At 42.0% G+C, this 17898-nt stretch overlaps 1 protein-coding gene across 5 annotated transcripts in view; it reads left to right on the top strand.

Annotated features, from left to right (window-relative positions):
* The window catches only part of si:dkey-237h12.3 (teneurin-3), a 224460-nt gene that overhangs the window by 116545 nt on the left and 90017 nt on the right, over positions 1-17898 (top strand). For 3 of the 5 annotated variants that reach the window (XM_061250968.1, XM_061250969.1, XM_061250973.1), the window contains one exon: positions 8787-8990. The exons of the other annotated variants lie outside the window; for them this stretch is intronic. In XM_061250968.1, the coding sequence (XP_061106952.1) occupies positions 8787-8990 (204 nt within the window). The remainder of the gene's footprint in view (positions 1-8786; positions 8991-17898) is intronic. 5 annotated transcript variants of the gene reach the window in all.

The raw sequence follows: 17898 nt of genomic DNA, 5'->3' as shown, positions 1-17898 counted from the left end.
CATTAATGAGGAACCTGTGCAGGCAGTGATCCGAAAAGTATTCAGCTCATTATCATATCAATGCATAGGTGCAGAAAATAGGTGTAGATTAAATTAGTGGGAAATTGTGACTGAAAAATTGTGGAATTCTCAAAAATAATTTCTCCGCCTAGATCTGCTGTTTTAAACATCAACCTGGGTCATCAGACAGCATTGCAGTGAACTTTCCTCGGGCAATGAAATAAAATGGATGAGATATCTGTGTAATCTCAGATTCCATAATATAAATATTCCTATTCGAATTTAAACAAAAAATATTCCAGAGTCCCCCATCCTTTTTAACTATTAGAGAGGTGAATTACTCTGTGGATCCACTCAGTTAGCAAGCAGTTCGTGCTTGTTAAACAAAAATAAATCTGACTGACATTCTGCATGTGAAATTCTACTAAATTTACTCCAAGGACATACAGCTACCCTAACAATACATCCAGGGGTAAAACAGGCATACAAATGAATTGTATTAAAATTCTGAAAAGAAAAAGTAGTAAAGTTATTCAGAGCTTGTACAAATGGTTCTTGTTCAGGTATCAGGCTCTACCCAGGAGCGAATACCGGAAAAGTGTCCCATCTGGCAGCTGATTGTGAAACTGTCCAGAATCTTACATGGCCTGACACAAATTTGACATGGCCTATTCACCTCAGAAATATGCCAGTTAGTCCACCAAATTACAAAACAACCAGAAATCAATAGCAGAAAAATAAATGTAATTGCACCTGGGTCTAAGCAGAGAATGTCCACTGTCAGGGTATCTCTTCACTGTCAGGGTATCTCTTCACTGTCAGGATATCTCTTCACTGTCAGGATATCTCTTCACTGTCAGGATATCTCTTCACTGTCAGGATATCTCTTCACTAGATACAAAGCAGAGACGGTGGTTATAAAGTGCAGGCGCAGTGACCCCACTTAACTATTGAAATAGGCAGACTTCTGGTGAAGAAAAATCTCATTTGGCCAAAAAAAAAATGTGTATGTGGCCAATGGATGACAGGAGAGGTAGAGGCAGACTTGTATCCTTTCCTGCTATAAAACAGTAATATAAATGTAGCTGTAGTTTAATATAAATTTAGTGGTTGTTTAAAGACAATAGAGAATTGTATTGATCTTTATTTAGGGGAAAGTGCTGTCCAAGGAATGCAGGGAGGAGAGATGTTTTGATTTGTCACATTGGGAAGACATTTTCGATAGACTTATTGTAGTGGCTTATCAGAAGAAATCCACTTGGTGTTTTTTTATACCGAGGCGTCTTTTCTATACTGAACCGAGTATTGTTAGCATTTTTCTCCTGACACAGTCATCACCCCAAAAAACAATCATTACCAGCTGAATTCCACAGGAAAACCACTCGAACGCCGTGCGTCTTTAAGCAGCGTGGATATTAAATCTGATATCTCGGAGTGCCTGTCTCGTGTAAGAAGTTTGTTCTGGAAAATGTAGGATGTGGCATTACTGGTTGCATTCCGCTTCTTAGGATCCAACATCTGCTGTTGAGAAATGCTTTGTTTGGATTGCCTGCCTGTTAACTCTCCCTTGTGGGTTTTTCCAGTGCATTTATAAAACTTGCAGTGATTGCTTTGACAAGCCTGGATACTGATGCAGCATTTAGCTTGTCTTAATGGTGTATTTGCATGGCTCTGATGGGCCCCATATGCCTCAATCTGTAACAGCAGAGACAGATAACACAAGTATCTTCTCGGCAGTAAAGAGAATAAATGACATTCAGAAAAGCTTGACCCTGCCAGCCCATGGCTTTCCCTTTCAAGCGAATGTGACAGTGGAAACGGCAAGCGACTGCCTGGGAGATGGAGGAAGCTGTCTTCTTTCATTTCTGTGCCATCTTTAAAATAAAGACGCTTTGCGTTTTGTGCATAGGCCTGGTGAATTATTTTCTACCCTGCAACGTCAGACTCTCAGACTCTGCATTCGCCTGTGTAGTCTGGCGCATTTCATACATTAATGCGGAGCCACATTTAATATTCTGCTGACTCTTCCTTCACGGCTCTATGACCCATTTTGGTCAATATCCTACAGATTTGTTGTACTGTCTAGGAGACAAACGCTCAAGGAACAACTGATAGCCAGAGAACACTGCAATTGCCCATTACGCTGAAATTGATTGTGTGTCATAAGTCCTTACTGTGTGCTGAAATGCATATATTTCTTTGCATAATGAAGGCATTTGATGTACCTTGCCACGGCCAATGATGGAGTCTGATTTAGGTTACATGATATGGTAGCCATTTCCAATTTAGAGAAAAACGCCCTCAGGAAAAGTGTAGCACTGCTGATAAGCACTGTTCTCAAATGTTCTCCAATTTCTGGTTACTCGAGTTTACAGTCTCAAGCAAAGAACATGATTAATTTAGAAATACTGTTTATTTGAGTCATCTTCTGAGTTCTCAGCCCATATTGTGTTGTAGTAATGTAGTGTTTAATTTAACACATACGGATAAGCATGAAATATGGGTTCATGTGCAGTATGTTTGGTGTATGGATGATGAATATTTGTCTGAAATTTAGTTTTTCAGAAATTTATTTTTTCAGAATTCTATAACTTCCAAGCTTGAAGTTTTTTCAGTTCATTTCAGCTAAGCTGAATTACAGTAGAGAACACTGTATTTTACAAGCCCAGCAATCTCTAATTGCTTTCTGCAGGGTCCCAGTCAGAGTTACATTATACACTTGTATTGTACTTGGAATAATATACTAGGCTTTTACTCTCAATATCACATTAAAATGAATTGTTTTTTCTCTTGATCATGTTTGCAGTAGTCACTGGTTATGATTGCATTATATATATTACTTGTGAAGTCACTGAGTCTTATTTTCCTTTGAATACAGTCGTGAGCAAGATTAGATTTTTTTTGTTGTTGACCCAGTAGAAGAAAAACCTTCTTCTAAATCAAGAGGCAAAAATCAATGGCTGACAAACAAAATATTTCTGGTTTCTGCTGTTACATGACACATTAAGCACAAAGGGATATTGTCTTATGTGAGTAACCGCCAGATTACAATGGATACTGTGTGGCATTGTCTGTTTACACTGAAAATATAGACATTGGGGTTTGAGGCTACGTCTGAGAAGACAAGGTTACAGTACTCTAGTCAAAAAAGCAAAACAAACAGATATATATTTTATATTCTGCCTTTTTTGATTGAAATACATTTTTAAAGACGGTAATAATATGGAACGCCAAACAATGATTATCCTAACAACGACAGTAAAAATATGTGAGGAAGAGCTTGTTGGAACTTGGAGAGGAAGTCTGTCGGTAAAGCTCACGTACAGCAGGAATGCATGCCCTTTCCCTGCGACAAGCCCCTCTGCAGAATCATGTTTTTCATCACATCCTCTCGCAGAATCAGATGGACTGATGTTTTGGTGGCCCTGCAGTTCCGGGTCACAGCCCTGCGGATGCCAGACATTTTATTTTTGTCATCCGTCCACCCATCCATCCATCCATCCATCCGTCCGTTTTCAGCAGGTTCTCAGAAGCTCACTGGCAGCTGACATATCTGCTGTTTACTGTAGTGTTGTTGTTTTTTTTCTTTTTTATTAGATGTTATTTTTTTATTTTACTGCAGTATTAATTTCGTCCCCGATGAAGTCACAGATGTGTACTGTATGCTCAAGCCCTATTTGCATGGAGAGTTTTAATTAAGTGAGAACTGTCACTGCAGGAGGAGTGTACCAGCCTGCTGCCTCCAGCAGAGATATAAATGGCGAAGCCGATTCAAGCAGGTTGGCTGGTGAGTGGGGAGTCTTGGAAACGCTGGTCCCTGTGCTATTCGGAAAGAGACTGAATGCGGGGGGGAGACGCTCGCTCTCTCTGCAGCTTCCGGCAACAGCGAGGGGGTCTGTCGTCGTTCTCAATGCGGTGTTTACTGGGTCTCTCCACCACTAATTTGATGGCTTGGCATTCAGGAGCCAGGGCCGCGACTCAAAACCTCACTTTTGTCACAAAAAAAAAAAAAAAAACACTTCACTTTTGTCAGTGGAGTTATTGTCCTGCGGTCTGTTTGTTTCTTTGTTTGATACACAGAGAACGGTTGGTCCTCGTTTTTCTAGTTTTGATTGTGTTCGGTGGCTCAAGCCAGTCGTTTTAATGGGAGGCCTTGGCCTGTTGGGGAGAACGCCTGCGGTCTAGCTGAAGCTGCCTGGGTCTTTTTCCAACTGTAGCTTCCATAACACGTTTTGCCACAAGAACAGATCGATACATTTTGATCCTCGCCCTGCAACCTCCTCTCGCTGACTTTATTAGCCTGCAGTGAGCGAGATGTTGCTGATTGGACAGCCTGGATCAGAAAATTGCCAGAGACAAGGTTCGCCTTAAACGGGGGAGTAGGGAAGAGAGAGAGAGAGAGAGAGAGAGAGAGAGAGAGATAGATAAGGCTGAGAAATCTGAAAACATGGAACTGTCAGCTCTCGAGGGCTCTTATCCGGCGGGAACAGTCCCCTAATGTTTTCCGTCCTTATTCTTCTCTTTCTCACGTTCTCCCTGATATATCCATACGCTCCAAGCAGCCATTAATTGGCGCTCCAGTTCGCCGTGGCCCTGTGCGATAGTCAAAACACCCCTGCCGGGTCCAAGTACACAGCGCAGGACGGCGCGACTGTGGGGAAGCAATTTATAGCCGTTCTCTACCTGTGAACCTTCCCAGCATGCTCGGTGGAGAGAGGGCCCGATCAGGCACTCAGCTGTCAAAATAAATGCGCGGCTGAGGGTAATAACGGACAGTTAGGAGTAATCTGCGCTTTTATTTTCCTCCGCACAGCCTGTGCTAGCCTCTCAGTAAAGCTGTCACTTTTTATTTTTCCTGCTGTGTCGCCTTTTATTTCACTAAATTAAAAGAGTGATTTTCGAGATTGCCCAAGTGTTTTGCTGGGTACTACATTGTCAGGCTTGAAAATCTAATGCAAACAAGGATGCGTTGGAACAACAGCTGTATACGTTTTCTCGAGCTGTGAGTTCTTTTGACAGAATGATATAATTAACGAGTTGTCGCATCCAGCAAAATGACACTTGGTTTAAAATTGTTTTATTTTATTTTTTTTCTTGTCAGAAGGATTTTCCAGGTTTGGGGTGTATTTGCTCATAAGGGTTAATGAGTTCCCACTGCTAGTTGTGGGTGAAGCAGAGAGACAGTTTCACTCCCTGCTCTTTTCTGCTTGTCAATAGAACCTGGGGTTCATACAACTATAAATAATATCACACCAATTGATTAAAGTGAAATTTTTTTGGTTTCCTATGGGGGCTTCATTAAGTAGTTATCAGCATACAAGGATATAGTAAGTGCTGAGAGATTCAAACATGAGTATCGGTGTTGGATTACAGGACGTGAATGATAAAAAAAAGTGGCCTTTTCAAAGTCAATTTGATTGTGAAGTAAGAATGTCCTGTGGTTGAAATTGATACCCGATGTTATATACTGTAGGCTACTGAAGAGAAGACTATCTGCTAGTGCAGTTTTACTTTATGGAAGTCGATGTAGACTGAGTAATTGCTCAGACCATTTATTTTCATTTTATTTAATGCGACTATGCCAGTGAAAATAACTTGAAACGGAGGGCTGTTCAATCCTGACTGCACAGTAACGATTTCTGCCTCTTTCTGTTTTTAATGTTGATGAGGTTCCCAGATGGCTCCTACATAAAATAAAATGACATGAAATGAAATGGAAAACTCCACACTCTCCGTTCCTTTTTGGGTATTCAATACATTATCTGCAAAATGATGTTCCGAACGTCCAGGAATGGTAACTACATACGAGCGAGCCTCAAAAGAGACGTTGGCCTTCACCGTTGAATGTACGTCAAGAAGACGAAGATTATAACGTGTGTATGTTAGGAAAGGCTGTGAGGGCCTGTGCCAGAACAGAGCTCATTTCACAGAAACCAGTCCTCGCACAACTCCTCCGCCACTTTGTAAAAATGCGCTTGCTTTTGCCCCAGTCGAGTGGCAGAGTGGTCTCACCTCTTTTTTTCCAGCGATGAATGCTACATAAGAGGTGTGCAAATGGACTCATAATGCAGAGTGCATTACACTGGGAAAGTGGGAAATGATAATGCGAAATGCTCCGTGTTAGCGGGTTGAAGCAAGGGGACGGAGAGGGATGGAGAAAAGCCACGCTCATTATATTCTCCGTTGAAGTGAGCCACTGAAAAATATGATAATGTAACGTAACATTATTTCAGTTTGTATTGTGTTTCATTTATGTCATTAATCATAACATTCATAGAGAATCTATGGCGGATTTGATTTACGGAAAGAGCTGAAGGAAGCCCTATGTTACTGAGTACAAGGAGCTTGTCTGCTTCTGTACTGTAAGAAATCCATTTAGTTTTTGTTATTAATTTCTTGCATTATCATGGAGTGGGTTGTGCCATGTATGCTATATCTAGGCCATTTACTATGCTCACACGGGCCAGAAGCGTGGTAAACCCTGCCTACAGGTGAAGCAGCTGCAGTGATTTATGTTCTTTTGAAATTTTAGCTGTGGAGTTTATTAGTGACAATGATTTTTTTGCAGTTGTGCAAGTCTTTATGTATTTCAGGATTAGTGGGAAATCTAAGGATTAGCATCTGTTCTCATTTCCTTATCTCTTCTTAGTTTAATTACCATTTTTGGTCTTCCTATGAAGTCAGTCAGTCTCTGTTTTCCTTAACCCTTTAAGGTGTAAGATCGCAAATACAGTATGTGACTAGAAGGTTCTTAAGCATTTAAACTCTTCAGACGGTTCATTGAATGTGTCCATTTTGTCTTTTACAATTTCTATGCTTTCCAGCTAGACCCCTTCCTGGAAAATGTTTATTTGTGCACCATATTTCATTGTTATTTTTGTACCATTATATACCTTGACCTATCCGTCTTATTCTTTTACAAATAATACGCCTTCAGCTTGTTTTGAGGCTTCAGTAATTTTGAGTTGATCACAAAGCCCTGCTCACAGGTCAGAATGCTGTGAATACCTCGGCGATGATCGTTTTGTAATTGTGCAACCAGCGTGGATGGGACTGAGACTGAACCTGTGACCTTCAAAATAGCCGTGCGCAAAACCAAAGAGGGGCACAATCGGTTCATTTCCTACTCAGGGTCTAACTGCGATCCTGTCTGTCTCTTGACTCTCTATCTAGAGCTTGCTCACATCGCAGTCTTAACTGTAGTCACCGGACCTGATAGTTTATCTGAATGTAGTTGTTGATGCAGAATTGAAGCATCGGGTAGCATGTAGTCTCAGTGTAGTCTGTTTGTAGTCTTGTCCACACAAGTCAATGAAAGGGTTACAAACCATTTTGCCTTTAATTAGCAGTGCATTGTTTATTCCTTTTAGGTCAACCTACAGCAGATGCAGGATAGATGAGGGAGGGCCTTGTGAAAATATGGGTCTGATATGGAACTCATTATTTATCGCGAGTGGCTCCAGGTCTGGAATTTGCTGTTATTTTAAGGGCAAGGATAGTTTGGCCTTGGGCGAATGGTAATTTGTAAGAGCATCAAGGTCAAAGGTCAGGAAGATGGCATTTGTTTAATGTGTTTTGGAGATAACACAGGGAAGTGCATTTTAAAAACCACCAGAGAGAGAGATTGGTTAGCTGTGTGGTAGATCTCATGTTTGCTCAAAATGATTTTGTGAATTGACTTTTGTAAATTGCACGTAGAATACTTACACATACGATCTTTAGCTGTGATAAAGCTTTAAATAATATAGCAGGCTCTTCCCAGAAAACATGAATGAGTTGAGCATGGCTAAATTAATTGCAGCTGCTATATAAGGGCTATATGAATGGCAGAAAGTCACTTATTGATTTGACAGTCTGCCAATATACTGTAAGTAGTCCATTAACTGCAGTTCTATACGTCAAACAGCAGTTTGCCTCGTATTTTACGGTAGGAAAAAAGACTTCATAAAGGTGGGGTTCATTTAAGTGTTAACTAAATTAACCTTGCCTTTTATAAAACGTTGTGTTATTTGTACGCTTTGTGTGATGGGAAAATGTTGAATCTGTCAGTACAGCTCTGAAATGTATGGCATTTCTGCATGTTGTTTTACTCTAGCTCGTGTCTGGCCTGTTACTGTAAACTAGGCACACGTGGCAGCTCTGCTGAATAGCCTCACCATGTGTGTGATTTGGGGTAATGATACTGACTGCAGAGGCAGGCTTCAGCAGAGGGTTCTGACTGGTGTTTGCTTAAGAGGCAGGTGTTTGCTGAGTGAGGACTGGATAGCGAGCGTGTTTTTATTTATCATTTTTCATTACTTCCATTGTGCAATCCAGTGCCTGTTTATTTATGATGTGTGTATCATTCTCTCCCCCCATTGGCTGTCGCTCAGCTAGCCAACGGCCAGAATGGTCGATCCTTTAAGTGAACCTCTTACTTACTTACTTACTTATACTGTAGTTTGGGCAGATTTTCTATTTATCTAGTTTTCTGTGTGACCTGAAAATGTGTCTCTGTGACTGTGCACACTTGCAGTGTAGAGGGAACATTGGTTGCGAACAAGCATGACAAGTAAGACTGAAATAGTTTAAGTTATTCCAAGATAATTAAAGTTTAATGGCGTCTCCGTGTCTAATTATCCAGAGTCTGCTTCTCTATGTTTTGTTTTCCCTGATGTAGCAAAATAAGTTTTTTTTTTTCCTGTTTTACAAATAAATTCATATTAATTTTATGTTGTCATACTTATTTTGTTTTATTATTTGTTGTATTGCATTCCTTTCATTTCTCATTATTTTCTTTTCTTTAGGTTCTCCCATGCAATCCTCCTTATCCACTCCATCTATCATTGAACATTCACATTCCCCGTCTCCGCCACCCGATCGCCATCACAACCAGAGGCAGGTGTTCAGTAGTGACACTGCCCCGCCCGTTCAGTCTGACTCCGATGAAGAGTACTCTTCCAGCGTGTTTCTACCAGTAGCGCACACTGGCCAAGGCCCGTCTTGTAATGGTAAGGTGATTTTCACTTGTGCTTGGTTCACTGCACTGGGGCACACTGGGTGTTTGTGTTCCCTGACTGCTGGTTTATATCTCTTAAAATGGATGTGTACTATATTCTGTAAACCGACTGATACTAACATGAGAACTATGATGATATGTGCAAAAACCAACTCATGTGTGCAACTCAGGTGAACTCTATCTCTCTCTTTCTCTGGCTCTGTCTGTATATGTATCGCTCTTTCTTTTCTTTCTTTCCAAAATCCCTCCGTTCCCCCCTCCACACACCCACCCACCCACCCACACATCCACCCACCCACCCACACATCCACCCACCCACACACCCACACACACACACACACACACACACACATACCCCCTCTCACCCCTCACAGTTCAGAGCACCCTGTCCCCCAGTCTCCCTGCATCAGCGTCAGCTGGAGTGTGTCTCCCACACGAGCAGGCCTCATCTCTAAGCCTCCCGCCCCACCAGTCAGATACAGCACTCTCAAAGTCCTGCAAGATGGAGAAATAAAGATGAAACAATCTCTTTTTTTAAAAAGCCCCTTTTCATCATTTCAAATCAGTCACATTAGTTTTATTTCATACCTTCATATCCTCTGTACCGAGGCAGTTCCATTCCCTTAGCAGTGGCTCTTCAAAACGATGAAGTGCTATGAATTAGCCAATTAGGCATTCATTTATTTCATATTAATTGCCATACGTTGACATGATAGCGGGTTGAATTGGCTTCTACCACAGTATATTAAAGAACGACTAATGCCATTTTATGTCCATGCTTAAAAGGGGAATGAACTCCTAACATGGCTGTTTTAAAGTCTGGCCTTCAGAGTTCTCTCATGTAAAGCTGCCTTTAATTTTATACTGTTGATCACATTTCCATCTGCAGTGCAGATCACAGCTATTATGGGAGAGATAAATTAAATGCAAATGCTTTTAAGGGTGAAAAAACTGTCATGTTCCATTACGACAGATATTTCAAGGTACATTACAGTGATAAACAACTCATGGAGCACCAAGACCATGCAAGGCATGTTTAATGGTTAACTGACCGGCTGTAAGTAATTAGTGTGTAGACGGGTAAGAGTCGAGGATGCACAGAACCCCACACACTGAATCATGTGGTCGCTGACAGTAATTCTGCGCATATGTCCTTAAGTGTTTTAGGTGCTTCTGACCGAACATACATGTTACTGACTGTATGACCATCCGCCCCCATGACTGTGTTGCGTTTTAAGAGGTTATCTTTCAGTCGGGCTCTGTCATTTATTAATTACATGGGTATATAAGGTGACTTCCTGGGCCAAACAGGGAAATATAATTAGCCCATGATTTAAAGCCGTTGCTGATATATGTAATGCGATGAGTCCACGGAGCTTGGTAAAGTCCACCCCAAACTGCAGCATCGCTGGCTCTGTAAATCAACCAGTCAAGTGAAAGCCTCATGGGTGCTGAGGTTCTGCGCTCGCTCCAAGAAGAAATGAGAGAATGTCTGCTGACCGCTCGTCCTGCCCGTAATAAAACCCCCAGCTCCACTGATACAGGCAGTCTGTAGCCCTGCTTCACAGGGGTTGAATCCAGAGTTGAGAAGTTTCCAGAACCAACATGAAGTCTGCGTTTCATTTAAATGGCCATGAAACACATAAAACCCTGTTGCCCCCCCCCCCCCTTTCTTTCTTTATTCAGATGTTAGCCCTTTAGACATGTACTTATCTGGCTATTTACGTAGTTGTTTTACAGGACTTTTCACTTAAAATGGCCGCTCTGTTCACTGTGCCTAATACTCGCCTCCACTAACATCTCATTGTCGATTACCCTATTAAGAACCCGGTTGACGACTAACCCCATTGTAGTGGCGGGCTCAGATCCTGTTAGCGCGGCTGTCCGACTGGCTGCCTCATCCTCGGACCGCTATTGTCAGACGCGCTGGCCATGAAAGTAGCAATTTTACAGCACAGAAATTCCAATAACATTTAGTGTGGCCGGTTGGGAGTGAAATGCAAGTGGGCGCATTCTCAGTTGCTGGGGCAGCGGGTCTTTTGGCCGTCTTTCAAGAAGGAAGATCTCTTTTTTCCATGATGGTCAGTCATTCATATATAGGGGGGTGGGGGGCGATTGATTATTTTTAAACAGTTATCTTAAAATGCAGATCCTCTTTATCTTGCTGTTGGGTGGATGGTGCATTGATGTTTTTCTAGTTTTTGAGAGGTTGAAATGTGTTCCCGCTTACAAGCTGAAGTAATTATAACTGGTTTCTTGGAGCAGCAAACTGACAAACCAGCTCGCTGAGAGTAAACCATAATTAAATCAGGTTCACTGGTAGCTATGGTAGATCAGATTAAATTGTATTTTGGTTTAAAATAAACAAATAAGCATTTTTAAAAAAATCCATTATGCAAATGATACATTCAGAACACTTAGCACGAATGGTATATAATTTGTCTGGTGAAAGGTTGAAGCGTAAGTGGGTTTACATTATCAGCCTTATTTGTTACCTTGAAGGCAATTTAAATTGAAACCTTTTTTGTATGTTTTAAGCCTGCAGAGGTTGTTGCATTAATATTCCCATTGTGTTTTCGGTTGTTTGGCAAATCAATTGCAATTCCGTATAACAATTTTCAGGACGCAACCATGTCATACATCTTCTCGAAGTGACACTTTAATTTTTTTCTCCAGCTCTCTATCTCTATAGACAAGATGTGCACCAATCCAATCTCATTAAGATACACAATATAGAATATTGTGATTTGTGCTTCATTATTTTGACCTCTGATACTTATGTTAACATTGTGCTAGACTGCAATAAACGCATCAACATTAGGGGTTCCACAACAGCACAAACCGATCTGCTTTAAGTCTGCTTTAAGCAAGAGGGGAATGTTGAATGGGGCGATGTATTTCCGTTTGCTTGCTGATAGTTTATGGAGAATATAAGGTGTTTATCCTCCATGTTTGAAACATGTCAAGATTCTGATTCTGCTTGATTTAAAAAAAATACCTACAGTATCTCACAGAGCAGTGGTCAGCCTAGTTTTTCACCATTGAGTCACTAAATAACAACACATGTTAAAACGTGTGTTTATGCCTTTTATTCATTCCCAAACAAGACTAGTAAGTGGTCCTGCCTCTCTGGGTAGCTCCTTAGCACTTCCCTACTAGATCCAGGGTTGTGGAGCCATTTCCAGTCAACTAAGTTCTAGACAAAATTAACTGCTAGTTTGACAATGGCATTTAAAAGTGATCTAGAGTAATCAAATGCACTTTCCATGATATGATCAGCAGGTACTATAGCTTTCTACCAAGTAAGTCTGCTTAAGTCCAAGATTAAGTATATTAACAATATCCTCATATCTAATAATGTGAAACAGGAAAATGGTTTCTCTTTTTAAAGTGAGGTAATTAGCTTTCTCACATTTAATAAAATTCAGATCTTTCTCTGTCTAACTGCAAGATATGGCCGACCACATTCTAAAAGGAGAGTAGTCCTGATTGCTAACTAATTTCCGGAGGTCTTCTGTTTCCATATCGGCTAGCTATTACCAAGACAACTAGGATGACAAGCAGATTTGAAGCAGTATTAAGCAGTCGCTGAAATGTTTGCAGTCCCTGAAAGGTTTGCTAGCAATCTGGATGTAATTTATGCCAATTTAAAAGCATAACTTTCTTGATAATAACTTGACTAAATGCCAGACTTGCTGAGTTCATTTCTGGCTTTATGTAATTTTGGAACTTGGTACTCCTGATAAACAACTACCTAATACCCAGTGATTAGGAGCTAACTGATTGCTAATTAGCGGATAAAGTATGCTTAATTAGTACCTTCAATGCCTATGTGTTTCCTCCTTAATTCTTACCTAAGTCTTTGGCTCCGTTAGATCAGGACATTCTCAGACTCTTTTCACCCAGAGAAGTGCATAAACTCAAGCAGCCGGGGGAACAGATCAAAGAGATGTGAGGAAAGGAAACATCCTAGCACTGATGCACCCCAAAAGCAACAAATAACATTAAGTATGCAGTATCTTTATGGAAAAGGGATGTGTTTACAGCCATTTTGGAGGTTCTCAGCATATGTTGTAGTAGAGGTGGAGGCCTTCCTTTTCTTTCAGTGAGGTGGGATTTGGAAGCCGATAAGGGCTGTCAGTCATGAAGAAAAACTCACATTATAATGTTTACTTGTTCTGTATGTTTTTACCGGTCTCAGGCAATGGGTTGTTCAGTGAAGCAATTTCTCTTCAGAAAATGTATTAGTTTTGATATATAAGGTAAAACCTATTATTATTATTATAAGTTTGACTGGCCTTAAAAGTCATATACCTGTATTTTATGTCATGAAGTAATTAGATGTGTGTAATAGAGGTTGAGTTCAGGCTGGTGATGGATCTTTCCACAGAACTCCAGTAAATGTCGGTTGGTCACGTGTCCCTTTTGGAAGTGTGGATAAAGTGAAGCAGTAATTCGGCTGGAGGATCAGCAGAGCAACCCACACAGAAACACGCTGTTCCTCTCCTCTCAGCTGGCACCTTTCACACAGCTCCGTCCCTCAGTTCAGTCCAGGTCCCTCCGCCAGAGGATAGTACCGTATGCTCTGCAGAATGGAGAGTCTCTGTCCTTATTGCTTTTTTTCACAAAACTTTTTTATTATTCCTGGTGGTGACAGTCAGAAAGGTCCTTTTTTCTGGCTGAGGATAGAAGTGAAATGAGCTTCCCTCCCCAGGAGCTGGACTGTGTCTGTGTTGGGGAGGGTCACGCTGACCTGGCCTCGGACGGTTGCAGCGGTGCCAATTGCCAAAAACACACCCGCAGTAACCTCCAGCCATCCCCCTCCCTCCCTCCCTCCCTCCCGCCCAAACGGCAGCGCTCCGGCCCGACTCTGCAGCAGAGCGGAGGTAGGGCACGGTGACATTTACATAGTGAGTTAAAAGTGCCCGAGATCAGTCATGGAGCCGGCCAGTGAAAAGACAGCCCACTCTTTACTGCCTGTGAATGCAGCCTGCTGTTAAACTGCACCATAACCCCGGCAGTCTCACGTTAAGGACACGGACAGAGCCGGGATTCAGTGTTAATGGTGGAAACTTGTGAGGACAGTTACTGAGTGCGGACCGGATTTGGCACCAGTGAAGTGAAGTACTAAATTATTTTGAGGAACTCTGTCTCCCGTGCAAGGCGGCGTGATCATGGCGTGTGTGTGAAAGAGCTCTCAGAAGCGAAGTCCTGATTAAATATTCAGGCGGTCATGTGCTCTCGGCTTGTTTCTGTTGGATACGTGTCTGTCTGAGCATTAGAAGTTAGTGCCCGTCGGTCGTTTGCCGGACGGCTTTGAAGCTGACAGGTTTGGCAGCCGTGGGCCGGCTGCATGTGTCCTGTTGCAGATAAAATAAACACCAGGGTGAAACATGGCAGCATATTGTATTTTTGACAAATAACCTTTCCTGCCATTTCTGTCAAAGCGGGATGAAGATTGTTGCCTTCAAATGATTCCCTCGACGACTGTTGGTTGGAAATTTCAATCTGGCATCTTGACACGTTATTGATAATAGAGCTGACACTCATGGAATAGGATTTCAGTTTAGCTAAATGCCAAACACTCGATCCTAAAGTGGATTTTTCAAAAAGCTGTTCACCTTGGCTTTAGACATAGTGTCTACACTTAATGGACTAAGACACAGCTCTGTTTTATGTTAAGGCTTACGAGGGGATGGGGGTGGCGGGGGTGGACATTTATGTAAATGTGTTTGATAGCTTCAGCTTTACAGGGGATAATTTTACTTCATTACCGTATGCAACTCTTATCTTTTGAACTCTTGAACCTGATTTCCTACTTTTCACTCAGACGCCTAACAGTAGATATTCATTATTTTTCAACTTGAATGTTTAATCATTCTCTTCTAATAACGTAATCCCACCTGGGCATTGTTAACAATACCCGCTGTGTGTATGTGTGTGTGTGTGTGTGTGCGCCTGTACATGCGTGTACTTAATACCAAATTAGAAATCCTCATTATGGTTCTTCTTCATTTGCTATCATGTGAGCAGCCATCTTTCTGTTGAACGGATACTGGTTTATTTTGCAGCCTTACTGATCTGCTGAGACTCCCAACCTGTTTTTCACCAGAAGGAGACAACAGACGTGAGCGGCGTTTGACTTTGGAGCGGAGATACGCGGCGTTCTGAAACCGTATCTCTTTAATGAGTTCGCTACAGCAACATGACAAGAGCGCTGTCTCTCCATCCTCTTCTCTGTCACACAGAACAAGCGTCTCGGCTGTTCTTAGGGGCCTGTGGACACGTCCGCACCTCGCCGGAAAAACCCCAGTGGCTCTACCCCGGAATTCTGAAGATCCGCGATTGCTATGGAAACTATATGCAGGGATAGGTCTCCAAGGGGGTCTTGTAACAGAGGGGCCCAATCTGTCCTCGTGTTTCAGCTCCCAGAGGACCCCCCCCCGCCTCCCCAGGGGGGTCTCGCACCGTTATGTAACGCTCAGATGTGGATGGATGAGCCACGGTGGCACTTTGTGACTACTGGAGCGATTGTGGGGCTGTGCTTTTCATCCATTTCCTTTCATGAGCCGTTGGAGGAGGTTCATACGTTACGGCGGAGCAGCTAGTGTATTTGTGGAGACTGGAGAAGTGGAAGGCCTCAAGCATGGCTGGTGCCACTATCGTTGGCACGTATTCACTCTCAGAAAAAACAAAATGGTTCCAAAAGGGAACCTTTGATTCCATAGAAGAACAGGGTTCTTTCTTGGGCAAAATGGTTATTTTTCTGGGAGCTTCCATGCTTCACACCAATGATAGAGGGTTCCATAAAGAACTGAAAATAGTTCCTCTATGTAAACAAGCCAAATAACCCTTTTTTTGGAGAGTGTTGGGTACGCGTGTTGTATGAACAAACACGGTTCTTTGCTATTGGCAATGCTATGCTTTGTGTTGCTGTTCATATTGGAGGTTTTAGCCGTCTGCTTGTTTGTGCCTGCCAGCATTGTTTATGTGGAGTGAGGTTTGCTGGGCCACCCAGACCTCCAGTCTGTCTCTGCCTGTAATCCCTGATCGTTATCACAGCACACTGTTTTAAATCTCTTCTTTCCCCTTCTACCACCACTACCATACATTATCACATTCGTAAATACAATGGGTATTACCTGAGAAAGTGAAGTTGTTATAATACCGTATACCCACGAGGCATTAATGGCCCTGTCCCCCAATCCAAAATTATTTAATCAAATTTGATTTGGCCTATAGTAGATGGCCAAAACCAAACTGAGCTACTAAACACATACACAGACACACACACACACACACACACACACACACACACACACTACTACTACTAATACTACTAATGCTTTACATACACCAGCCTGGGTCAAATACGTAATTGTTCAAATGTTTTTCTGTGCTTGAAAGATCTTGCCTGTCACAATTGAGCCCCACAAAGAGTACCAGAAGGGTGTGCGCTTTGTGAGAGTATTTAATAAGTTCCAATACACCAGACAAGCTCAGTAAAGCGTAGAAAGCGTATTGCAATCCAAAACAATTAAGTATTTGACCCAGGTCTGACACGCACACACACATCTCGTAAATTGTACACCCCTATAACACTATTAGCCCGTTGCAGTGTCAGATTTACTGAGGGTCTCAGGTTAAGTCGCTTGCTCAAGGATGCAACAATAGTTGTTGTTGTGGGATTTAAACCCGCAACCTCTTCATTGAAAGTCCTGTTCCCCAAGCACACAGCCACAGCACTGCTCTCACAGAAGATAAATCTGTCTTAGGCAGCTCAGTGTGGAGACTTCAGAGCAGTTGGCACAAGTGTTGCTAAACAGACATTTTGCGTTACAGATCATTTGCTTGCGCTTGTGTTGGGGTTGTATCTTCAGGGGAAGGGTGCGCCACTGCTCATGCAACCTCGATGAATGCTCGATGAAAAGGAATAGCCTTTCAAAAGCAGAACTAACGAATACTGTTCTTAGACATTGGTGAAAATCCCAGCAATAAAACTGCACACACTTCATAAAACTGTATATGATAGATATCACTTGCACCATTAAGATCTAAATGACAAAGGATGTAATTTCAGTTCTGCCATGCAATATTAATCAAAAAGCCTTTAAAACATCTCACTGATGGCAAGTATGACAATTTGACATTGAGGAATTGTGTGACCAGGACATCCATCTTGATCTTATTTCAAAGTAAACTCCATAAAGCATACAGCTGTTCCATCCATCTTCACATCTCGCCCGGGGTTTTGACATAACGGTGTAATTCAGAGAGCATGCACTGGCCTTCCTGAGAAGGGTCATTTTACACACACATACTGTACATACACACGCATGTATGTACACACACACGCACATGCAGACATGCACATGTATGCACACATACATGCACACACATACAAATGTGCACACTTCCACACATACACACACACATATTGTTTATACACCGGCACACACACACATGCACACACACACACCTACATGCACAAACACACATACACACATGCACATGCGCATACACATACATACTGTACATGCATACATGCATGCACACAGAGGCACACACACATGCACAGATTAACCCACAGGTTTGGGCATTTTGTTTTCATTAGTTGGGCCATATTCACTCTCGCTGTCAGTGCATCACTCAGTGTTAAATGCCAGCGGTGAAGCACACATGGAACAGGTGAACAAAGTTCATTTTAATATGTCCACACCACATGCAGCACCTGTCTAATGGACTGTCACTTATGCCATAAACCAATAGATGCAGAGCTTTATCCCAAGCTTTAATATGCTGTCACCGAAACCCGGTGGAGCGGAAGGACAAAAAAAGTCAATTTTCTTTATGTGTCGGAGTGTAATTAACCTTTTTTTTTGTCCTGAATCGACGGTCCA

This window comes from Conger conger, chromosome 8 (genome assembly GCF_963514075.1).
Source record: "Conger conger chromosome 8, fConCon1.1, whole genome shotgun sequence".
NCBI classification, from domain to species: domain Eukaryota; kingdom Metazoa; phylum Chordata; class Actinopteri; order Anguilliformes; family Congridae; genus Conger; species Conger conger.
The sequence above is the reverse complement of the archived record's forward strand: the minus strand, read 5'-3'. Positions and strand labels throughout refer to the sequence as shown.